General features: G+C 50.2%; 1 protein-coding gene across 4 annotated transcripts in view; it reads right to left on the bottom strand.

Annotated features, from left to right (window-relative positions):
• Nucleotides 1–7,827: 7,827 nt before the first annotated feature.
• LOC122379987 (MRG/MORF4L-binding protein-like) overlaps nt 7,828–18,994 on the bottom strand; it is a 28,247-nt gene continuing 17,080 nt past the window's right edge. For all 4 annotated transcript variants that reach the window (XM_043362713.1, XM_043362717.1, XM_043362714.1 and 1 more), the window contains exons 3-5: nt 11,102–11,223; nt 10,030–10,189; nt 7,828–9,529 (exon numbers count right to left, since the gene is read on the bottom strand). In XM_043362713.1, coding sequence (XP_043218648.1) covers nt 9,387–9,529; nt 10,030–10,189; nt 11,102–11,223 — 425 coding nt within the window. In that variant the 3' untranslated portion in view covers nt 7,828–9,386. The remainder of the gene's footprint in view (nt 9,530–10,029; nt 10,190–11,101; nt 11,224–18,994) is intronic.

Below are 18,994 nucleotides of genomic sequence, written 5' to 3'. Positions count from 1 at the left end.
TGTGCCGGCGAGGGTTAAAACTTCTTACGAGCGAATTCACGTAATGAAGAAGAATAAAAGCACAATCTACTACAGCAGCCAATAGATGACTTAGGACAGGCACATGGGACTACTTTTAAATCTTGTGCGACAGAAGCAGGCAACAGTTCCGATTGCATATAATATGCTATGCATATTGCGGAATTGGGGCTCATATCGGACTCGAAAGATACGAAGTCATACGTCATAGTAACATATTTCTGTCGTGGTCAATTTGCGTAAAAAGTGAAGACCGGGTGATTACCGAGCTACTGTTCTATGCAAATTTTCTGATTCAAACTCGCTCAGGGTTATCGTGCACAGAGGTGGAACTTTTTGTTTTTCATTGGGGTTGTAGTTTGCCGGATCCCAGGGTATAACCCCACCAAAACCCGAAAAGTCCCCGGAATCGGCCCACTATTTTTCGGGAGGGGCCCACATTTTCATTTACAAAAAAGTGGTCCATCTTCAGGGAGAGACGGCTGACCCTGTCGTCCCTCCCTTGGCTATGTGCCTGGTTGTAGGTACTCGGGTATCGCCACCATGGTCGTGGCCATAGGCGGAGGAACGGGGAGGGCACCGGGGCACCTCGCCCCCTTTGATTTTGGCATTTTAACATTAGCCCTACCTATGGGCGTTGCATGGAAAGAATGGGACCAAAAGTCGGCAGTGCCCCCTTTAATTGAGGGTGTTCCGCCGCCACTGGTCGTAGCGATTCGGAAACGGTACCTAGGTAAACGCCCAAAATCACAGTCCCTATGAATACTTGTTTCTTTCCACATTTGACACAAACATTACTCAGTATTGGAGCAAGGCTCTTTCCCTACGAGTAACAATTTGAGCCGCTCGTGGCAATTGACAAAGAAGACCTAGACAGGAATACGTTATTTTTAGACTAAAAAACTTAAAACGAGTCCATCTTTGTATATTAATGCCACGATCGTCTGGAATACGTCTATTACGGAAACGGGTAGTAGAAACCGGAATAGTGACTGATCAGACATGAGATATTTTGCAAACGAGGACAACATACCGAACACAATGCCGCAAAGGAACCTAACACTGGATCTAAATAATCTCAATCTGAGGAAATTAAATAATAAATGCCACAGCCTTTTCATATCACCGAATACTTCAGATGATCTTCTTTTTTCAACGAACAAATGTAGGTATTATGCATTGTTTGGCGAATCGTAAACAAAACGCATACTCTTCACAGCCACGATGGCTAGGAACACATCACGGCTTGTCTGTCTGCCCCTGAGACACTGAACGTAGGTACACCGATTTTCAGCTAAATCGAAAGACCCCGCCGTTTACCGTTAAAATGTAAATTGGCCGTTAATTCGTTAACGTTGCAAAATACCACCCCAAAGAGGTACATTTTTGGAATCAGCGCATCGAGGAGGCCCTGTACACCGATTTTCAGCCAAATCGAAAGACCCGTCGTTTCCCGTTAAAATGTTGATTGGCCGTTTACTCGTTAACGGTGCAAAATACCACCCCAAAGAGGTAGGTATATTTTCGGAATCAGCGCATCGAGGAGGCCCTGTATACCGATTTTCGGCTAAATCGAAAGACCCCGCCGTTTCCCATTAAAATGTTAATTGGTCGTTAACTCGGTAACGGTGCAAAATACCACCCTAAAGAGGTAGGTACATTTTCGGAATCAGCGCATCGAGGAGGCCCTGTAGGTATACAGATTTTCAGCCAAATCGAAAGACGCCGCCGTTTCCCGTTAAAATGTTAATTGGTCGTTAACTCGTTAACGGTGCAAAATACTACCTCAAAGAAGTACATTTTCGGAATCAGCGCATCAAACAGACCCTGTATACTAATTTCCAGCTAAATCGAAAGACCCCGCCGTTTCCGGTTAAAATGTTAATTAGCCGTTTCAAAATACCACCCCAAAGAGGTACATTTTCGGAATCAGCGCATCGAGGAGGCCCTGTACACCAATTTTCAGCCAAATCGAAAGACCCCGCTGTTTCCCGTTAAAATGTTAATTGGCCGTTAACTCGTTAACGGTGCAAAATACCACCCCAAAGAGGCACATTTTCGGAATCAGCGCATCGAGGATGCCCGGTATACCGATTTTCAGCCAAATCGAAAGACCCCGCGGTTTCCCGTTAAAATGTTAATTGGTCGTTAACTCGTTAACGGTGCAAAATACCACCTCAAAGAAGTACATTTTCGGAATCAGCGCATCAAACAGGCCCTGTATACCAATTTTCAGCTAAATCGAAAGAACCCGCCGTTTCCCGTTAAAATGTTAATTAGTCGTTAAAGGGAGATTATGACCTTTTTCCACAAAATCTGAGTTAGGACCATTTTCTGACAAAACACAACAAGTTATAATGTAAATTAAAACCATTTTGCTCAATTCGGTACCTTGCCGCAAATATCTCAACTTGAAGTCACGTTAGCGGGGAGCGCTGAAAATGACCGTTGAATAAGTACTTACATCACTTTTTGGTACTTGCATGTAATTTTGTAAAATGAGCGTATTCATTACATTTGATCTTCATCACATCTAGTTAGTTAATGGTCGTCTATAGTGCCTTCAAAAGATATTCATGGTTTAGGGGTGGTTTATGTCTAAATTTACGCAACTATTTTTCCTGTTCATCATCTGTCGCCATATGCTGCTATTTTAGTAGCAACGACTCAATTTTGAATCGGTCCCGCCGACTGCACAATAAAAGAAGATAGATACAACACTTTTGCGGCATCACTGAAAAACTTATGCAGTACTGTTATCAAAATTCTCATAACACCGTTCGACAAACCTGAAGTCTTTTTGAAATAAATATGCTTGTATTTTTCGCTTCAGGCTCTGAGGCCAAAATAATGAATTTCGTAGTCGCAATCGCAAGATTTGGCTGCGTTTCTGGCGCATGCCGTTCATTTGTGGCGCAAAATAATACTTGGAACAAAGAAGAGTAGGCACTGTGTACCCCCGAATTAGAATCTAATTAATTCTAAAGCGAATTAACTCTAATTCAAATTAGAATCCTTACAACCAAGCAACGACAAGGCGATAACATAAACAAAAACCCAAGCGTCGCTGTTTGAAACAAAAGCGCCATATACTGCGACTTTTTTATAGAGAAGGACAACACATTTCGGTGGGTGTTACAAGTACTGCAAGTACTGCTTCTTTTTTGCAAAAATAAAAGCCTTTTTCACATACGAAAATGTGCTAGGAAATTTTCATATTTTATAGAAACTACAGTAGAAATAGTATAGATGTCGAGTAATTTTTATTTAAGAAAAAAGAAAGCTCATTATCTCCCTTTAACTCGTTAACGGTGCAAAATACCACCTCAAAGAGGCATATTTTCGGAATCAGCGCATCGAGGAGGCCCTGCAGATACCGATTTTTAGCCAAATCGAAAGACACCGAAATATGCTGCTGTGAGGCTGATATTCGTTGCTGCTGAATTGACAGACGTCGCCAAAACCTTGCATTTGTATCAGATGCGTCATGTTGGCTTACATGCGACTTAGTTTGCATTCTGTTCGCGAACCTGTCAGTAAGATTATCAGCACTAATTATCGCACAGGATTGGTTGTTATGGTCGTCAACGTTGGTTTTAAGTGTCGTCATTTTAGCCAAACATTCGTGCTGATTGGTGGTATTGTGCCAACTGACAAAATTGCGAACAGAGTGATATTTCACTTTAGTTCTGTGGTTCTGTGGTCGTTGACACGCAATATTATGGTTAGATTATGGTGATAGAATGCTACATAGGGTGAAGGCTTAGGTTAGGTTAATTTATTTCTGAAGCTTACTGTTGTCTGTCAAACTTTTCATATATGCTTATCTATTTGATAAGCACAGCCCACAGGTATGAAATGTTTAGTGAGAAAACCCAAAAGTAGGTACAGTGGCGGATCCAGGGGGGGGGGGCAAAATGGGCATTTGCCCCTCCCAAACGGCATAATTTAAACATTATGCCTATGGACGAGGCATGGAAAGAATCGATAAGTTGTTATGGTTTCCCCCCCCAAAAAAAAAAACTGAGCTGGATCCGCCACTGCAAAAGTATGATGAATGTTATGATTTGTTTGATTCACACTTTCATGTTACATGTTAAGATTTTTTGGAACACTTTCAACATGATTCACTTAGTATGCTTAAGAAGTGTGAAGTGATTAACTTTCATATCATGCTCACTGTCTCAGTCTCAGCGGAATAATATGTTCTTAACAGAGCACTTTCAATGTTTTTAGCATCTGGAATTCAAAAAGATGTCCTAATTTATTGATATCTTCACTTTCTTGATATATCTCAATTATCTGCTTCTGTATGATACATATTTTGTTCTTTTCATGTGTTTTAGGCTGATTCTTAATTTTCCAATGTTGGGGTTGTAGTTTTGCCATTGGGGTTGTACTTTTAAAAGTTGGGGTTGTAGCTACACCCCCCAGGGTATATAAAGTTCCGCATGTGATCGTGCAGGTAAAGGGTGCCCGCCCAGCAGAATGCGTATGAAATATGGAGAGATTCTGAAAAATGGGTGGGGGCCCGCACACTAGGGGGCCCGCTTTGGAAGCGATGACCCCCCCGAAACGAAATCCTGGCTGCGCCACTGATATATAGGGGAAGGTGAGGTAAGACGGCCCAGCGGGGCAAGACGGACCACCAGCCCTCCCGGCTGAACCGCTGCTGGTATCTACTGCTTTATGCACTCACTATGTTTGTTTTCCTTCGTAACAATGGCCACATTGAGCTCATGCTGCTAGGATGCATAGCTTTTGAGTTATTGAGAAAAATGTTGTTTTTCGTCAAACCGATCTAATATAAGAGGTCTACGGGTGATTCAATTACGGCGCCTTTCTTGCATGATTAGTTTGTATTTTGCACTAAACTGTGAAGAACAAAGTTATAAACTTAGTTAAAGTCACACTTAAGAAAAGGCAAGGTTTTGCAATGTTGGGCTATTCGACATATACGTCATGATAATGACAGAATTTAGATATGGGGCAAGACGGACCACTGTGGTCCATCTTACCCTGTGGTGGTCCATTGTACCCTGCATATGGAAAGTTCTTTTCCAAAACATTGACACAAGTTTAAGTAAGCTAATTTTTCAGGAAGGAGTCTTTGTTGCATGTGAGCCATGCATGCAAGTGCTCAGTTAGCATGCATTCATGCCAAACGACAATTAACACACATGTTCCCAGCTTTTAGCTGCACTTCCATCACACATGAGTAAAGAATAAAGGCTCATTTTGTTATTTTACCATTCTGGTTACTTTTTCTTACAAGAGTACAGAGCAGAAGTGTAACACACATGAACGGATAGCAGGCACTGCTGGGTGGTCCGTCTTACCCCACGTTTTTTCTTGTCTGAGTTTTTGACATGTCCCTCTTTAAGAGCATCCACCACCTAAATGTCTTTAATTTGAAATTTAGTCTTTACACATATCAACAGAGGAAGGATTGAGCATTCCGAAGACTATAGGTAATATGAATTACGAGAGCAGTGTAGCAAGATATGCGGCCTCAAACCTTAGCTGGTCCGTCTTACCCCACCTTCCCCTATGTCGTAGGCATCGGGTGAAATCCGGCATTTCATGAAATGTCTAGGCATTACATGGAATGCCGGCAAAAACTGAAATCTTCGTAGAAATACGGGCGTTACAGCGAATGCCTGAAAATTTTAGGCTTTTCATGAAGTGCCAGGCGGAGGCCAGGCACTCCCTGAAATGTGGTCAAAACCAATTGAGTACATTTGTTGCCTAGGCATTACATGAAATGCCCGACTGACGGCCGGTACTTTCTGAAACGATTACCGCAGCTATGTGGTTTCCCGCGCTTCCCGCCCAAAGTGGACCGTGGGGCGCTCGATCCTGCTAACATCCACGCAGTGATCACTGATGCAAGGAATGATGTGTATCAGCTGAGTACGCGCGCCGGGGTCATAAAGGGCTGGTTTCCGCGCTCAGCTTTGCGGGAAACCGATGCAAACGAGGTTGGGGTGGTCGGAACAGATCGCACTCTTGGCCTGAGAGAGGCGTTCCGAGAGCAGTCACTTTTTGGAGGGCAAGGGATGAAGCAGTGTGCATGCCGGGCCAGCGCCAAACAGTGCAACACCAAAAGGTGTTAGTACCGTAAGGCTGGAATGATGTGTACGAATCGGTTCCACGCAGCGCTCCCATGTGTCAACAAATAATAAATAAATAAATATATATATATATATATATATATATATATATATATATATATATATATATATATATATGTTGACCTCGAAAGGTCAAGGTCAAAGGTTGACCTCAGGTCACGTGACCTCGAGGTCATCATGTATATCATTCGATGCGCCTTGACGTGCTGAACACAATGAGACCATCCGCGCGGCTGTATCTTGTTCCTGTACGGAGTCATTGGCAAAAAAAACTTTGGTGACCTTTGATGACGTCACATGACCTTACAGCTGCCCAACAGCAAAACAGATCCCAAGTAGTGAAGGTTGATCGTATATGAAGTCAGGTATAGTTTATGGGGCCGTTCCGACCCGTTTTAGTGGTAAAAACAGGGAGTTGATTTTTCCCCCATTGACTTATAATGGGGAGGTCGAGAAATTGACCTGACCTTAGGTCATCGATATCAAAATTCCGAGATACACAAATTGTAGCTACTAATGACCTTATAACATCCTGCGACTTTCAAAGGCCTCCGACATCTACTGTAGCTCTGGAACGGTGACAAAGTTGCAAAAAAGTGACTTGAGGTTGGGTCATTCAACGTGACCTGGTGACCTGACCTTAAAAGTTAGGAGGTTCAAACTTGCACATCATGTGTAAAATTGATAATAGAATAGTTGTACCAAATTTCGCGACTTCGCGAAAAACCTCGAGTTGGCGCTCGGCAGTGACCGGGGTCGGACGCGTGTCGGCCTGCTGTGCGCGGTCGCCTGAGTGCGTGGCTCAGTATAGAGTTCAGTGGCGTGGCTGGACCGGTCCTTTGCTTTGTCGACCGGACCACCCCGTGAGCGTCGTTTGTATGGAGTGGCAGTGTTGAGTGTTGGCCTTACCGATCTCTGCAAGTTTGCGAGATTCACGGTGTTGAGAAATGCCGTCTGGTGTCGGTAGCCAACGACTCGTGACCGGTGGTGGGGCGCCGCCTAGGTCGGCGGGCCGTGGTCGGCGCCGCACGGAGGCCGCCCGCCCGCCCGCTGTTGGCACCGCGCCAGGATCTGGGGCAGTGCAGCGGTCAGTGACAGAGGCGGACCCAGTCGCGGCGCTCGGCGGGGTCGGACGGCTGCCCCGCCCCTCACGCCCGGCGAGGATGGCGGAGCCGGGGCCAGTGGCGGTCTCGGCGGGAGCCAAGGACAGGTCAGTTTCCGTACCATGATCCAACGGCTTAACAGAAATGGCAGCCCTGCTAAGCGGCGACGAGGCAATACAAGCAGCGATCGGTCTACAGCGTTTACAGAAGAGGACGAGCCTGAATAGCTTATGTTGTCTACCTTGCGTGCTACGGGCGTCAAAAAAAAGTATTCGGCGTTACCCAACTTCCCCTATATGTCGTTTCTTTTGAGCACGACATGACCTTCCGACGAGTCGTGCCTGGTAACTATTCGCCAGCGAATTGTGTCAGTTGAACATCCATGTCGTGACGTCGTCGCCGAATGCTGATTAAGTTCCAAGAAGCAATGCAAGTTTTTTTTTTTTTAGTGTGAAACACTGCTTTTGGGACGGTCGACGTCCAAAGTTGTCCATCATCGCCTGGTTTTACGATAATAGACATTGTAGCTTGCATTGATACTGATACATAACTTAATGAATAATTTCCTGAAATACTGACATTGATCCCGTCTATTTTCCATTCAACTGTGTTCATGATGACACGTCCTCGTTATTTCTCAGGACACTGCTCTATCCTCTAATACAGACACAAATGGAGAGCGGTTCGGAGGCGCACGGGCCGCCGCTAACAGGGCAGCGCCACACGCGCCCCGACCGCAGCCGCTGCTGCATGCGGCACGCGGCGTGCACGCACCGCCACCACACCCGCTGGCCGCTCCAGTGGCGTCCACCGACCAGCGCGGCGGGAGAGTAACAGCCAGCCGCGCAAACAATACATTGGCCACGGACCGGGCAACCACCGGACCTGGCAACCACCGGACCGGGCGGACCACCAGCACACACTGTCCGACAGCACACACTGACCAACAGCACACACTGACCGGCAGCACACAATTACCGGCAGCACACACTGTCCGGCAGCACACACTGTCCGACAGCACACACTGTCCGACAGCACACTGACCGACAGCACACTGACCGGCAGCACACTGACCGACAGCACACTGTCCGACAGCACACAATTACCGGCAGCACACAATTACCGGCAGCACACACTGACCGGCAGCACACACTGACTGGCAGCACACACTGTCCGGCAGCACACACTGTCCGGCAGCACACACTGTCCGGCAGCACTGTCCGGCGGCACACACCGTTCGATAGCACACACCGTTCGATAGCACACACCGTTCGACAGCTCACACTGTCCGGCAGCACTGACCGGCAGCACACTGTCCGACAGCACACACTGACCGGCAGCACACTGTCCGACAGCACACACTGACCGACAGCACACACTGACCGGCAGCACATGCTGACCGGCAGCACACACTGACCGGCAGCACACACTGACCGACAGCACACACTGACCGGCAGCACACACTGACCGGCAGCACACACTGACCGGCAGCACACACTGACTGTCAGCACACAATTACCGGCAGCACTGTCCGACAGCACACACTGACCGACAGCACACTGACCGGCAGCACACACTGTCCGACAGCACTGACCAGCAGCACACTGACCAGCAGCACACACTGACCAACAGCACACTGACCGGCAGCACACTGTCCGACAGCACACACTGTCAGACAGCACACACAGTCAGACAGCACACACTGTCAGACAGCACACACTTACCGGCAGCACTGACCGGCAGCACACACTTACCGGCAGCACACACTGTCCGACAGCACTGACCGGCAGCACACTGACCGACAGCACACGCTGACCGGCAGTACACTGTCCGGCAGCACACACTGACCGGCAGCACACAATTACCGGCAGCACACACTGACCGCCAGCACACACTGTCCGACAGCACACACTGTCCAACAGCACACACTGACCGGCAGCACACACTGTCCAACAGCACACACTGACCAACAGCACACGCTGACCGGCAGCACTGTCCGGCAGCACACACTGTCCGGCAGCACACCGAGCAGACGGTCTCCGACGGGCGGACACAGCCGGCACCGCACACACACATACACACACAGATGGAGAGGCGTCCTCGATCAGGGCGCCGCCGCGCCGCGTCCGCCTCAAATGCGCCTCGTTCGTTTTGCGGTCGGAGTGCTGGCTGGGCTGGCGGCCTTTCCAGCGCTGTCGCGCGCTGCCCTCTTGGGCGCTCTCCGCACAGAGTCGCCGGCGTCACTTCTCCGCTTCTCGCGCGTGGAGCTGCTACCTGCGGGCGTTTGGGGGCGGGGGGGGGGGGGGGGGGGGGTGGAGTGCTAAGTCGGGTGACTGGTGCTGTGCTCCCTGGGCCCGGTCCGGGCTCTGTCGTTTGGACGTTCAACTCTGAGTGAGTGGTATCGCGGTCAGCCCGAGCTGGGTAGTTTCGCTGTCAGCCCGGGCTGGGTAGTATCGCTGTCAGCCCGGGCTGGGTAGTACCGCGGTCAGCCCGGGCTGGGTAGTATCGCTGTCAGCCCGAGCTGGGTAGTAGCGCGGTCAGCCCGGGCTGGGTAGTATCGCTGTCAGCCCGGGCTGGGTAGTACCGCGGTCAGCCCGGGCTGGGTAGTATCGCTGTCAGCCCGAGCTGGGTAGTAGCGCGGTCAGCCCGGGCTGGGTAGTATCGCTGTCAGCCCGGGCTGGGTAGTATCGCTGTCAGCCCGGGCTGGGTAGTAGCGCGGTCAGCCCGGGCTGGGTAGTAGCGCGGTCAGCCCGGGCTGGGCGGCCGCCACTCACCCGTGTCGTCGCGCGCGCGGCGGCGGCGCGGCTCGTCGCGGTGCTGCTCGGCCGTCTGGTCAGCGCGCCTCAGTCGCGCCGCCATGAGCGTCTCGAACTCGTCGGCGGGCAGGCCGAACTCTGTCTGGCTGTTGGGGAACGGCAGCGCCTCCAGGTCGTCCTGCGCGCCCACCGACACCCCGGTCAGCTGCCGGCGCCGACACACAGCAGCCACCCACCACCACAACGCATTCACCACCGCAGCGGCCGGCGCTACACCAGCTCCAAAGTACAAACATTCCAGACAAACTCTGCAACTCCAACCAATGAACGGCGACCTTTCACTGACCGTTAGTTACGACAGCAACGCAAAAACATCTTTTTACAGCCCGGGAGTTTTACTTCTTTCCTTTTCGCCCAGATCAAGACCAAACCTTATCACATCACCCGTCAGCGATGGAAGTGCAGTGCGATTTCAGTAGAAGGAACGTGCCCCGGCGGCCGCCCGTCCATTCGTGCCTCATCCGTCCGTCCGTCCGTCCGTCCGTCCGTCTGTCTGTCCTTCCGTCCGCGCCCCGTCCGTCCGTCCGTCTGTCCGTCCGCCCGTCCGTCCGTACTCGGTCCGCACCCCGTCCGTCCGTCCGTCCGTCCGTACTCCGTCCGCGCCCCGTCCGCCCGTCCGTCCGTACTCCGTCCGCGCCCTGGTGGCCGTCCGTACTCCGTCCGCGCCCCGTCCGTCCGTCCGTACTCCGTCCATCTGTCCGTCCGCCCGTCCGTACTCCGTCCGCGCCCCGTCCGTCCGTCCGTCCGTACTCCGTCCGTCCGCGCCCCGTCCGTCTGTACGTCCGTCCGCGCCCCGTCCGCCCGTCCGCCCGTCCGTCCGTCCGCGCCCCGTCCGTCTGTCCGTCCGCCCGTCCGTCCGTACTCCGTCCGTCCGCCCCGTCCGTCCGCGCCCCGTCCGTCTGTCCGTCCGTCCGCGCCCCGTCCGCCCGTCCGTCCGTCCGCGCCCCGTCCGTCTGTCCGTCCGCCCGTCCGTCCGTACTCCGTCCGCGCCCCGTCCGTCCGTACTCCGTCCGCGCCCTGGTGGCCGTACCAGCGCCGACATGTCGTAGAGCTGGTTGAGACGCTCCCAAATGGCCGCGGCTGGTACATCCTGCTGCACCCGCGAACAAAACCGCTCCAGAATCATCAGCATCTGAAAATGCTTGTTCACCCCTGAAATGTACGGAAAGTGATGTTAAGGCTAGACAACAGTCTGCATGCCTGTACACATTCAGCTGCAGTGCTGCTGTCAGCAAAGACTCGTTTACCCTATTGGATGAAAAACTGATGTTGTCATGTTGCACATGCAACATGGCATCCCCTCTCTGCTGACAGCGGCATGGGCTAACGAGCTGTGCTGTTAGGAGAAAGCAGGGGTGCGCTCAGGCCTTTCAACGTTACGAAATTTGGCGACATTTGCGCCAGCACTGTCAGCACCGTGAGCATTATAAACGACAAACGCAGTAATCTGACCAATCAGCGTAAGTCCATACTCGACGCTCATCGGCTGATAAGAAAGTGACGATTTGAGGGGCCAGAGCGTTAGGGGTAACCTATAGAAGCACGAGTGGTTAAGTTTAGGTCTTAATTTTGGTAGGGGAGAGTGGGGTAAGATGCCCAGGGTGGGAAAGACGCCCCACCCCCTCTAGCGGGGAAACAAAGAATCGAACCTGGAAATTAATGTTCTTAGCGTAAAGCAGAAGCCTGCCTTGTTAACTGCACAAAAATTTGCGAAGCTCAGTGTGGCAACGGCTGGCTGGTGATTGCATGTTTTTTATTTGCTGCTTTCAAAAAATATTTTGGCGTCAAAACATTGTAAATATCAAAAAAGGTAGATAATTTTTGCGTCCCTTGCTATAGTCGTGATACATTAACATGCGTGTACTGTGTCCCAAACAGTTTGTTTCAGGGTTAAGTTTTAAGGCTAACAAATTGTGCTGATTTAATGTTACTTCGGTACCTTGGGGTAAGATGCCCCCTGTCCTGATGGGGAAAGACGCCCCCCTAAATCCGTAGGCTGTCCTTCAAGCAGCCCGTCAAATCATGTATTACATACTTGTGATGAGAGACAAAAGCCGATCTGGGACTATTGAGAGTCCGGTACGGTCGGGTGCTCCCCATGCCGGTCTCTCGGCCCACACAGCGACTTTTTGGGCGGCTTCTGACTCTGAGAGCCCTCACGACGGCCTCTGTGGGCCCCATTATTGGTTCTATGGCCCCTCACGACATCCTTTGAGGGCTCCCACGTTGGCTCCACGGGCCGCGCTGGCATCTGAGGTCCCCACGATGGGCTCGAGGGCCCTCAAGCATCATGAAGACCTATAAGGGCCCCCACAGTGGTCTCCGAACGCCACCACGGAGGCTTGCTTGGCCACGCTGGACTATGATGGCCCTAACGATGACCTCTGAAGCCCCCTACGACTACTTTTGAGGGCCCTTACGATGACGTTTGGTGTCTACTGCAGGCTCGAAGGGACTACTGATTCGTTCAGGCGATTCACGTGCCTATTTATGTCACTTTTAGTGCAGGGGGCATCTTACCCAGCGCCAGGGGGCGTCTTTTCCACCCTGTGGGGTAAGATGCCCCCTTTCACTTCTTCAGGAAAATGCTTGATAGCAAAAAAAGTTATCATATTTCAGGCACGAAAGTGTGATATTTTTGGAGAAAAATGATGTCGGCTTCCGTTGAAACTCCAAGTTTTGGCTATCCGATCGTCATTTTCGAATAATATATGACATAGTCAAACCCTGGGCATCTTTCCCCACTCTCCCCTATTATTAAGGCTAGTCTGATAAAAAATTGGCTCATTTATGAAAACTGCCATTCATTCCTCTACTAATCCAATGAATTTCTTTGTTTTTCCTGAAGTTATTCGTTGAAAAAATGAACTATTAGATGAGTACTCAATACTCATACCAATGTTGCCCCGTTACCAAGGCAGCCTGAGGTTGTTTGGCCACCAGAGTCGCGGCTAATAATTTCATTTTTGTCGCCACTTTTTCGTCGGGAGCAAGGACGTCGCGAACGTTCTACCTGGTTCGCATAGCCCTGGGAGCAAGCAATTACAAAAGGGTGCAAATCAAATATCCCACGAAGTGACACGTCTCAAAAGCGTTACAACAGTCTTTTCACAGTTAATATAACACCAGTAAAACGCCTTTTAGGGCGACCAACGGAGCGAGCGAGAGGGTGAGCCTTGCACGTGCGAAATTGCGAGGGGTACCTCCAACTAGCTTGTGCACTGCACCCTATTAACCGGTCCCTAGTCATGTGCCAACTTTGAGCGCAATCGGCCCAGCCGTTCTCGAGATCTGGAAGCGACACCCTGCACGTGTGCACGTGCAAAATGAGTCATAACTGACTTTTGCACTGCACCCTACTAACCGGTCCCTAACCATGTACCAAATTTCAGCGCAATCGGTTCAGCCGTTCTCGAGATCTGGAATCGACCCCTGCACGTGCGCACGTGCAGCAGCACCCCAACTGTGGCATATGGATATGCATTGCCTCGTGGGTGCCTACCTACCTGCCAACTCTCAGCGCAATCGGCCCAGTAGTTACGGAGATATTGCAATTGTTACAAAACGGACACCTCTTCGTTTTGCACGTGGCACGTGCATAAGGGGTCACCCACATGCATCGAGAATAGTCCAATACTTGGTAGAAGGAATGAAGTTACCCTATAAAAATTACCGCAATGAAATCGGTCGAGTGGTTGCTGAGATATAAGCCTCGCAAAAGCGTCCGCATGGCTGGCCGGCCGCTCATACCCAGAAATTTCCGTTAAAGTGACCGTCCCACCCTAACATTAGTTTTGAGTTCATAAAGTCTTTCTTTTGATGGAATCAAAAGTAATATAAAGTTTTATGTTAGGCATGACACGACATTCATGTATTAAATTCAGACCGGTTTCGAATCACAAGTGACAAGATTCATCTTCAGTGACAACACTCTTTTCAAATTGATACAGGACACATACATATTCAAACCATTGACCTATAATAAGTAGGTACTTATTATAGGTCAATGATTCAAACACACCTTGATCATAAAATATATCGCACACGCACATGCAATAGTTCGAGTTCAGCTTCGCATTAGAAAACTGCCTAATGCAATTAAAAGTACAATGACGTACACAACGAAACAGCTACATAAAAGTACCCAGCTAAGCAGTGATATGTAGTGGATACGCCGAGGACATGTCGTTGATTTGCGGCCTCAGACGATGAATATACAACGATTCCAGAATTCTTAAATCAGGGAATGTAGGTACTGCTTCTACTCAAAATTTGAAAGTCGTCTATCCCTAGTGATGATTGACATGACAAGGCATGGTCTCTGATGGATGATGCTGAGGGAGATGACAGTAGTTGACCTGTACGATGTGACTTGCCTAAGTGCTGAGCTACTCTGGTGTACCTACAAGCGTTGGTAAGTGGAGCCAACGTATGACGCCTGGCATGAGGCGCAACTATATTTGTAAACCACACCAGAGATGCTCGACTTGGGCAGTCTATCCTTGTAGCGAAACATACATCCTATGGTTAATCTGTTACGTAATACTATTTTTTGGTTCAAACAGTGGCGTAGCCAGAGATCAGCGAAAGGGGGGGCCATGGTGCTCGAGGGGGCGACTTTTTCCCTTGAGAGGGGCGCCATTGTCAGCTAGTGACAGGGGTGTCACAGTCAGTCTGAAATGTACCGTCATGTTCATGCATGATTTACTAGGTGTTGCAAAGTACATAAGAACCAGCTTTCGCTGATTTTCATAAAATCCAATTAATGCAATTTGCAGCCTAGTGTTTTTTATCAAAAAGCCTTGATCTAGATGAATTTTTAGCATGCTATAGGAAACGAGCTCAGGCTACGGACATTTTTTTTTTCTCAAAATACGCATCCATGCGAATTCGAAACGGTAAAATAACTATACGTTGATCGATAGGCAAAATCTTTATTCTTTGCAAAAAAAAGGAAAAATATACGGGCTCACTCTCTGATCCGAAATGACCTGTGGGCTGCAGCCTGTAGTCGATCGGGGTTGCCGTGTTTAGAATCTCAGAGCGCACGTATGTAGGATACACGCTGCGACTTATTGCCTAAATTGGAATCAAGGAAATACTTGAACATTTAAGACCATGAGATCCACCATGAGATCCCAACTCATTGTCATACCAGCAGTGACTGCAGTCAGAGGCGACCGAACGCTGACATACGTTCTGGATTTTTTCTCCACACATCACCTTAACAATTCGATGTCTAGTGCGTGCAGCCCCTACTTGTGGACATGCATGACTGCCTCCAATAACTGACTGCCACTAGCCTCCAGAGGGAAACAGCTCCAAAAATAACAGTTTTTATTAAAATCGTTTTCTGCAATAACTTTTGACTCAAGACAGTGATGACATTTATTTTGCCAGCATCGTATTCCTCTCGTCAAAAGTTCAAAACGCGTCGAATGAACTATACGTTGACCTTGAAAGGTCATTTTGAAAATTTGACCTCAGGTCAAGGTCATGACCTTGACGGACAGGGTCATGCTGCATATCACCCGATCCGTATCGTCGAGCTGAACACATCTGACGTGTTTTCACCGCTTTAGCACGTCTCTATCAAAAGGTATAGCCAAAAAAATGCTGGTGACCGTTCATGACCTGAGATGACCTCAGGGGCACACAGAAGGGTCACAGGTGCATTTTATCGATTCAGTGTGTTATGTTTACCTATGAACCGATGTTTGAGAGGGTTTTGAACCACATTCGTCCAAAAGAGGCTCATTTCAATTTTCTCCAATTGACTTATACCTAATGGAGAAGTCGCAAAATTGACCTGACCTTAGGTCATAGATATCAAAAGTCCGAGATAAACATTTTATACATATTGTTAGTCTTATCAATCTCTGAAAGTTTCAAAAGTGATCGTTCCGTCGGTGTGGCGTACGCTGGGGCGGCACCGCACTGCTAGGCGGGGGCGACATCACAATAATGGGCGGCAATGCGCGGGGGGGAGCAGCACTTGCATTGAGGGGTGGCATTGTACGGTGAATGGGCGGCGTCGCATTGAGGGGCGGTATCGCAACGAGGGGTGGCACTAACGAGGCTGCCTTATAAGAAACGCTTGGCACATCCTAGCCCAGCTCGGCGCCGCCTGGCTGCTGCATCTTGAAAAGGGTCCTTGGTGTCGATGAGACAGCCCCATTGTCAAATAATTACCTACCTAGCGTCAGTGGTTTCGGGGGGGGGGGGGGCGCTATCGATCTTGAATGGGGTGGGGCGACTGAAGTCTCCAATCAGATGGGCGTCAGTGACTATTGGAGGGCGGCAACGAACTTGGATAGGGCGAATGTGATCTTCAGAAGGGCACCGGGTGATCTAGAGGGGTATAATGCTTAGATGGGGTCACTGCTGCCTTCAGTAGGGCGTCGGACGCTCTGAAGGGGCACCATTGATCTCGGATGATTCGACTGTTATTTTCAGAGGGGCACCAACCAGTGGTTTCAGAGGGGCGCCATTGATTTAGGATGGGGCGACTGAAGTCCCGGTTTAGGTGGGCGCCAGTGGCTCTTGAGGGGCGCTAGCGACCTTGGATTGATGGGGCGAATGTGATCTTTAGAGGGGCGTTGAGGAGCGCCATTGGGCATGGATGGGGCCGCTGTTGCCTTCAGCAGGACGCCGGACGCTCTATGTAGAGGGGCGCCTTGAACTTGGGGGGGGGGGGGGGGACTGTAGTCTTAAGGGGCGTTGTCTCGGATGGGGCGAATATGATTTTCAGAGGGGCGCCGGGTACTCTAGAAGGGCGCCATTGGTTTCAGAGGGTTGCCATCGATTTCAAGATGGGACAGCTGTGATCTCCGTTTAGATGGGCGCCAGTGACTTTTGAGGGGCGCCAGCGACCTCGGCTGAGGACGACTGTGATCTTCAGAAGCGCACCGGACGCTCTGGAGGGGCGTCATTGGGTTTTAATGGGGCGACTTAAGTCTCAAGCGGGACGACTTCAGTCTCAAGGGGGCGCTAGTGGCTCTCTTGAGGGCGCTATTGATCTCAGATAGGGCGACTGTGATCTTGAGAAGAATGCTAGTGCTTTAGAGGGGCGCCAGTGGTTTCAGGGGGCGCCATCGACCTTGGATGGGGCCGAATGGGGCAGCTGTGAACTTCAGAGGGGTGCAATCAACCTTAAATGGGGCGACTGTTCCGTTCAGGTGGGTGCCAGCGGCTTTCAGGGGCGCCATCGACCCTGGGGGTTCGGAATACCTATTCTGGTTTCCGGAGGGGCGCCCTTAAACATTGGGGGGCTCAGGTCCTATTTGGGGGTGCCCTGGAGAACATTGGGGTGTCCAGGCACCCCTAAAGAGATATTGAGTTCGATCCCTGCCTGCACATCGCTTTTTAATTCATGTTCCTTCTGTAAAACGGCATCAGCCTAGTCGGCGCTAATTGGGGCGCCATCTGGGCGGCTGGGCGGAAAGGGGGGCCATGGCCCCCATGGCCCCCCCTGTCTACGCCACTGGGTTCAAACTTCAAATATGGGTAAAACTTGCTGAGAACTTCTAGAACTTCTTTTTGCATTTTAATGGACTGTTCCCCAAAGTATGGGAGCACTAAGTATCACAAAATCTGACGCGGGTCGAATAAAGGAGCGCGATGTTAAGACGGAACCGTCCCGCCCCGGCACAGTCTACAGTTCAGGCGGCGCGTAACGGCCGTCGCCGGCAGCCGCGCCGCCGCGGCGGCAGGATGCTTACACCGCATTACTAGAAAAGGTGTGAGCCGATTTTCTTATTTCTTGCACGAGAAGATCCGCAATTCAATCCTTCACAGGTAGCCAGAATTCCACGTTAATATCATGTTTTCGGCGCGAGTTATTGGCGAAAAACAGGATGGGTGAGCAGCATCCGCCCCCCCCCTTCCACTGCGCATGTTATCCCGCGCCCTGCTGGGGGGAGGTGTTAGGAATACCCCCTTAGTGTGTGTGTGTGTTTTTTTTTTGTTGCGAATATCTTAAAAAAACGGCGGCGCTGGCACACCTTATTATACATCAATTCTACACATGTAGTAAAAATTTCAGACCAAGGTCATTCAAGGTCAGGTCACCATGTCACTTTAAGTGACCTCACCTCATAAAAAGTTTCAATGCCTGCCATAGCTACACCGAGTGACCGGTCGCTTTGAAACTTTCAGCGATTACTAAGAGTAATGGTGTGTACAAAATGTAAATCTCAGAATTCTGATATCGATGACCTAAGGTAAGCTCAATTCATAGACCCGGGAACAGGGGGGCAGCGGGGGCGCTTGCCCCCCCCCTCCCAACTTGAGAGCCGAGGGGGCGGCGCCCCCTCAACATTGAGGCGGTTATATAGCCTTGATTGAGGCAGCGTGAAAGGATCTTTCCTCCCTTTTCCGGACTTCTTTCCTTCTTGTTTCCTTTGTACATCTATAAACATCAACACACGGCATTTTCCTAGCCATCTGAACGGTTTCTGCTGATACAGTATCGATTTGACAACATCTGCTTTTGTCATCCCGCTTTGGTTTGGCCTGGCTTTGGCCATACGTTTGGCAGGCCAGATTTTATACTGGACCATTTTGAGTCAACTTTGAGAAATACATAACGTAAAACGATGGTAAACTCGTTGCTATAGGTATAACACAGTTTACCCGCTCCGGGTGTGAGGGAGGGATGTGGGGCAATGAGTACACTGACGTGGCGCCCTCGGAAGGCCGGTATGGGATTAAAGCTCAGCGACACTAAGGGCTTGTGTGGTGCCTTCGGTTATCGGTAGCACCCTCAGAATCACCGGCGTAGGGCCCTCAGAGCCGGCGGTAAGGGGCCTTTACAGAGTAAAGGCCCCTTTTTGTAGAGGGTGGGCCGTGGGGTCGCCATGCAGTTGCCGGTGTGGGCGCTCAGAGGTGCTAGTGTGATTCTCTCAGAGGCGCCGGTGAGGGT

Source organism: Amphibalanus amphitrite, unplaced genomic scaffold, assembly GCF_019059575.1.
Source record: "Amphibalanus amphitrite isolate SeventyFive unplaced genomic scaffold, NRLGWU_Aamphi_draft 000088F_arrow, whole genome shotgun sequence".
Lineage (NCBI taxonomy): Eukaryota > Metazoa > Arthropoda > Thecostraca > Balanomorpha > Balanidae > Amphibalanus > Amphibalanus amphitrite.
Note: the sequence above shows the minus strand (reverse complement) of the source record. Positions and strands in the feature narration are given on the sequence as shown.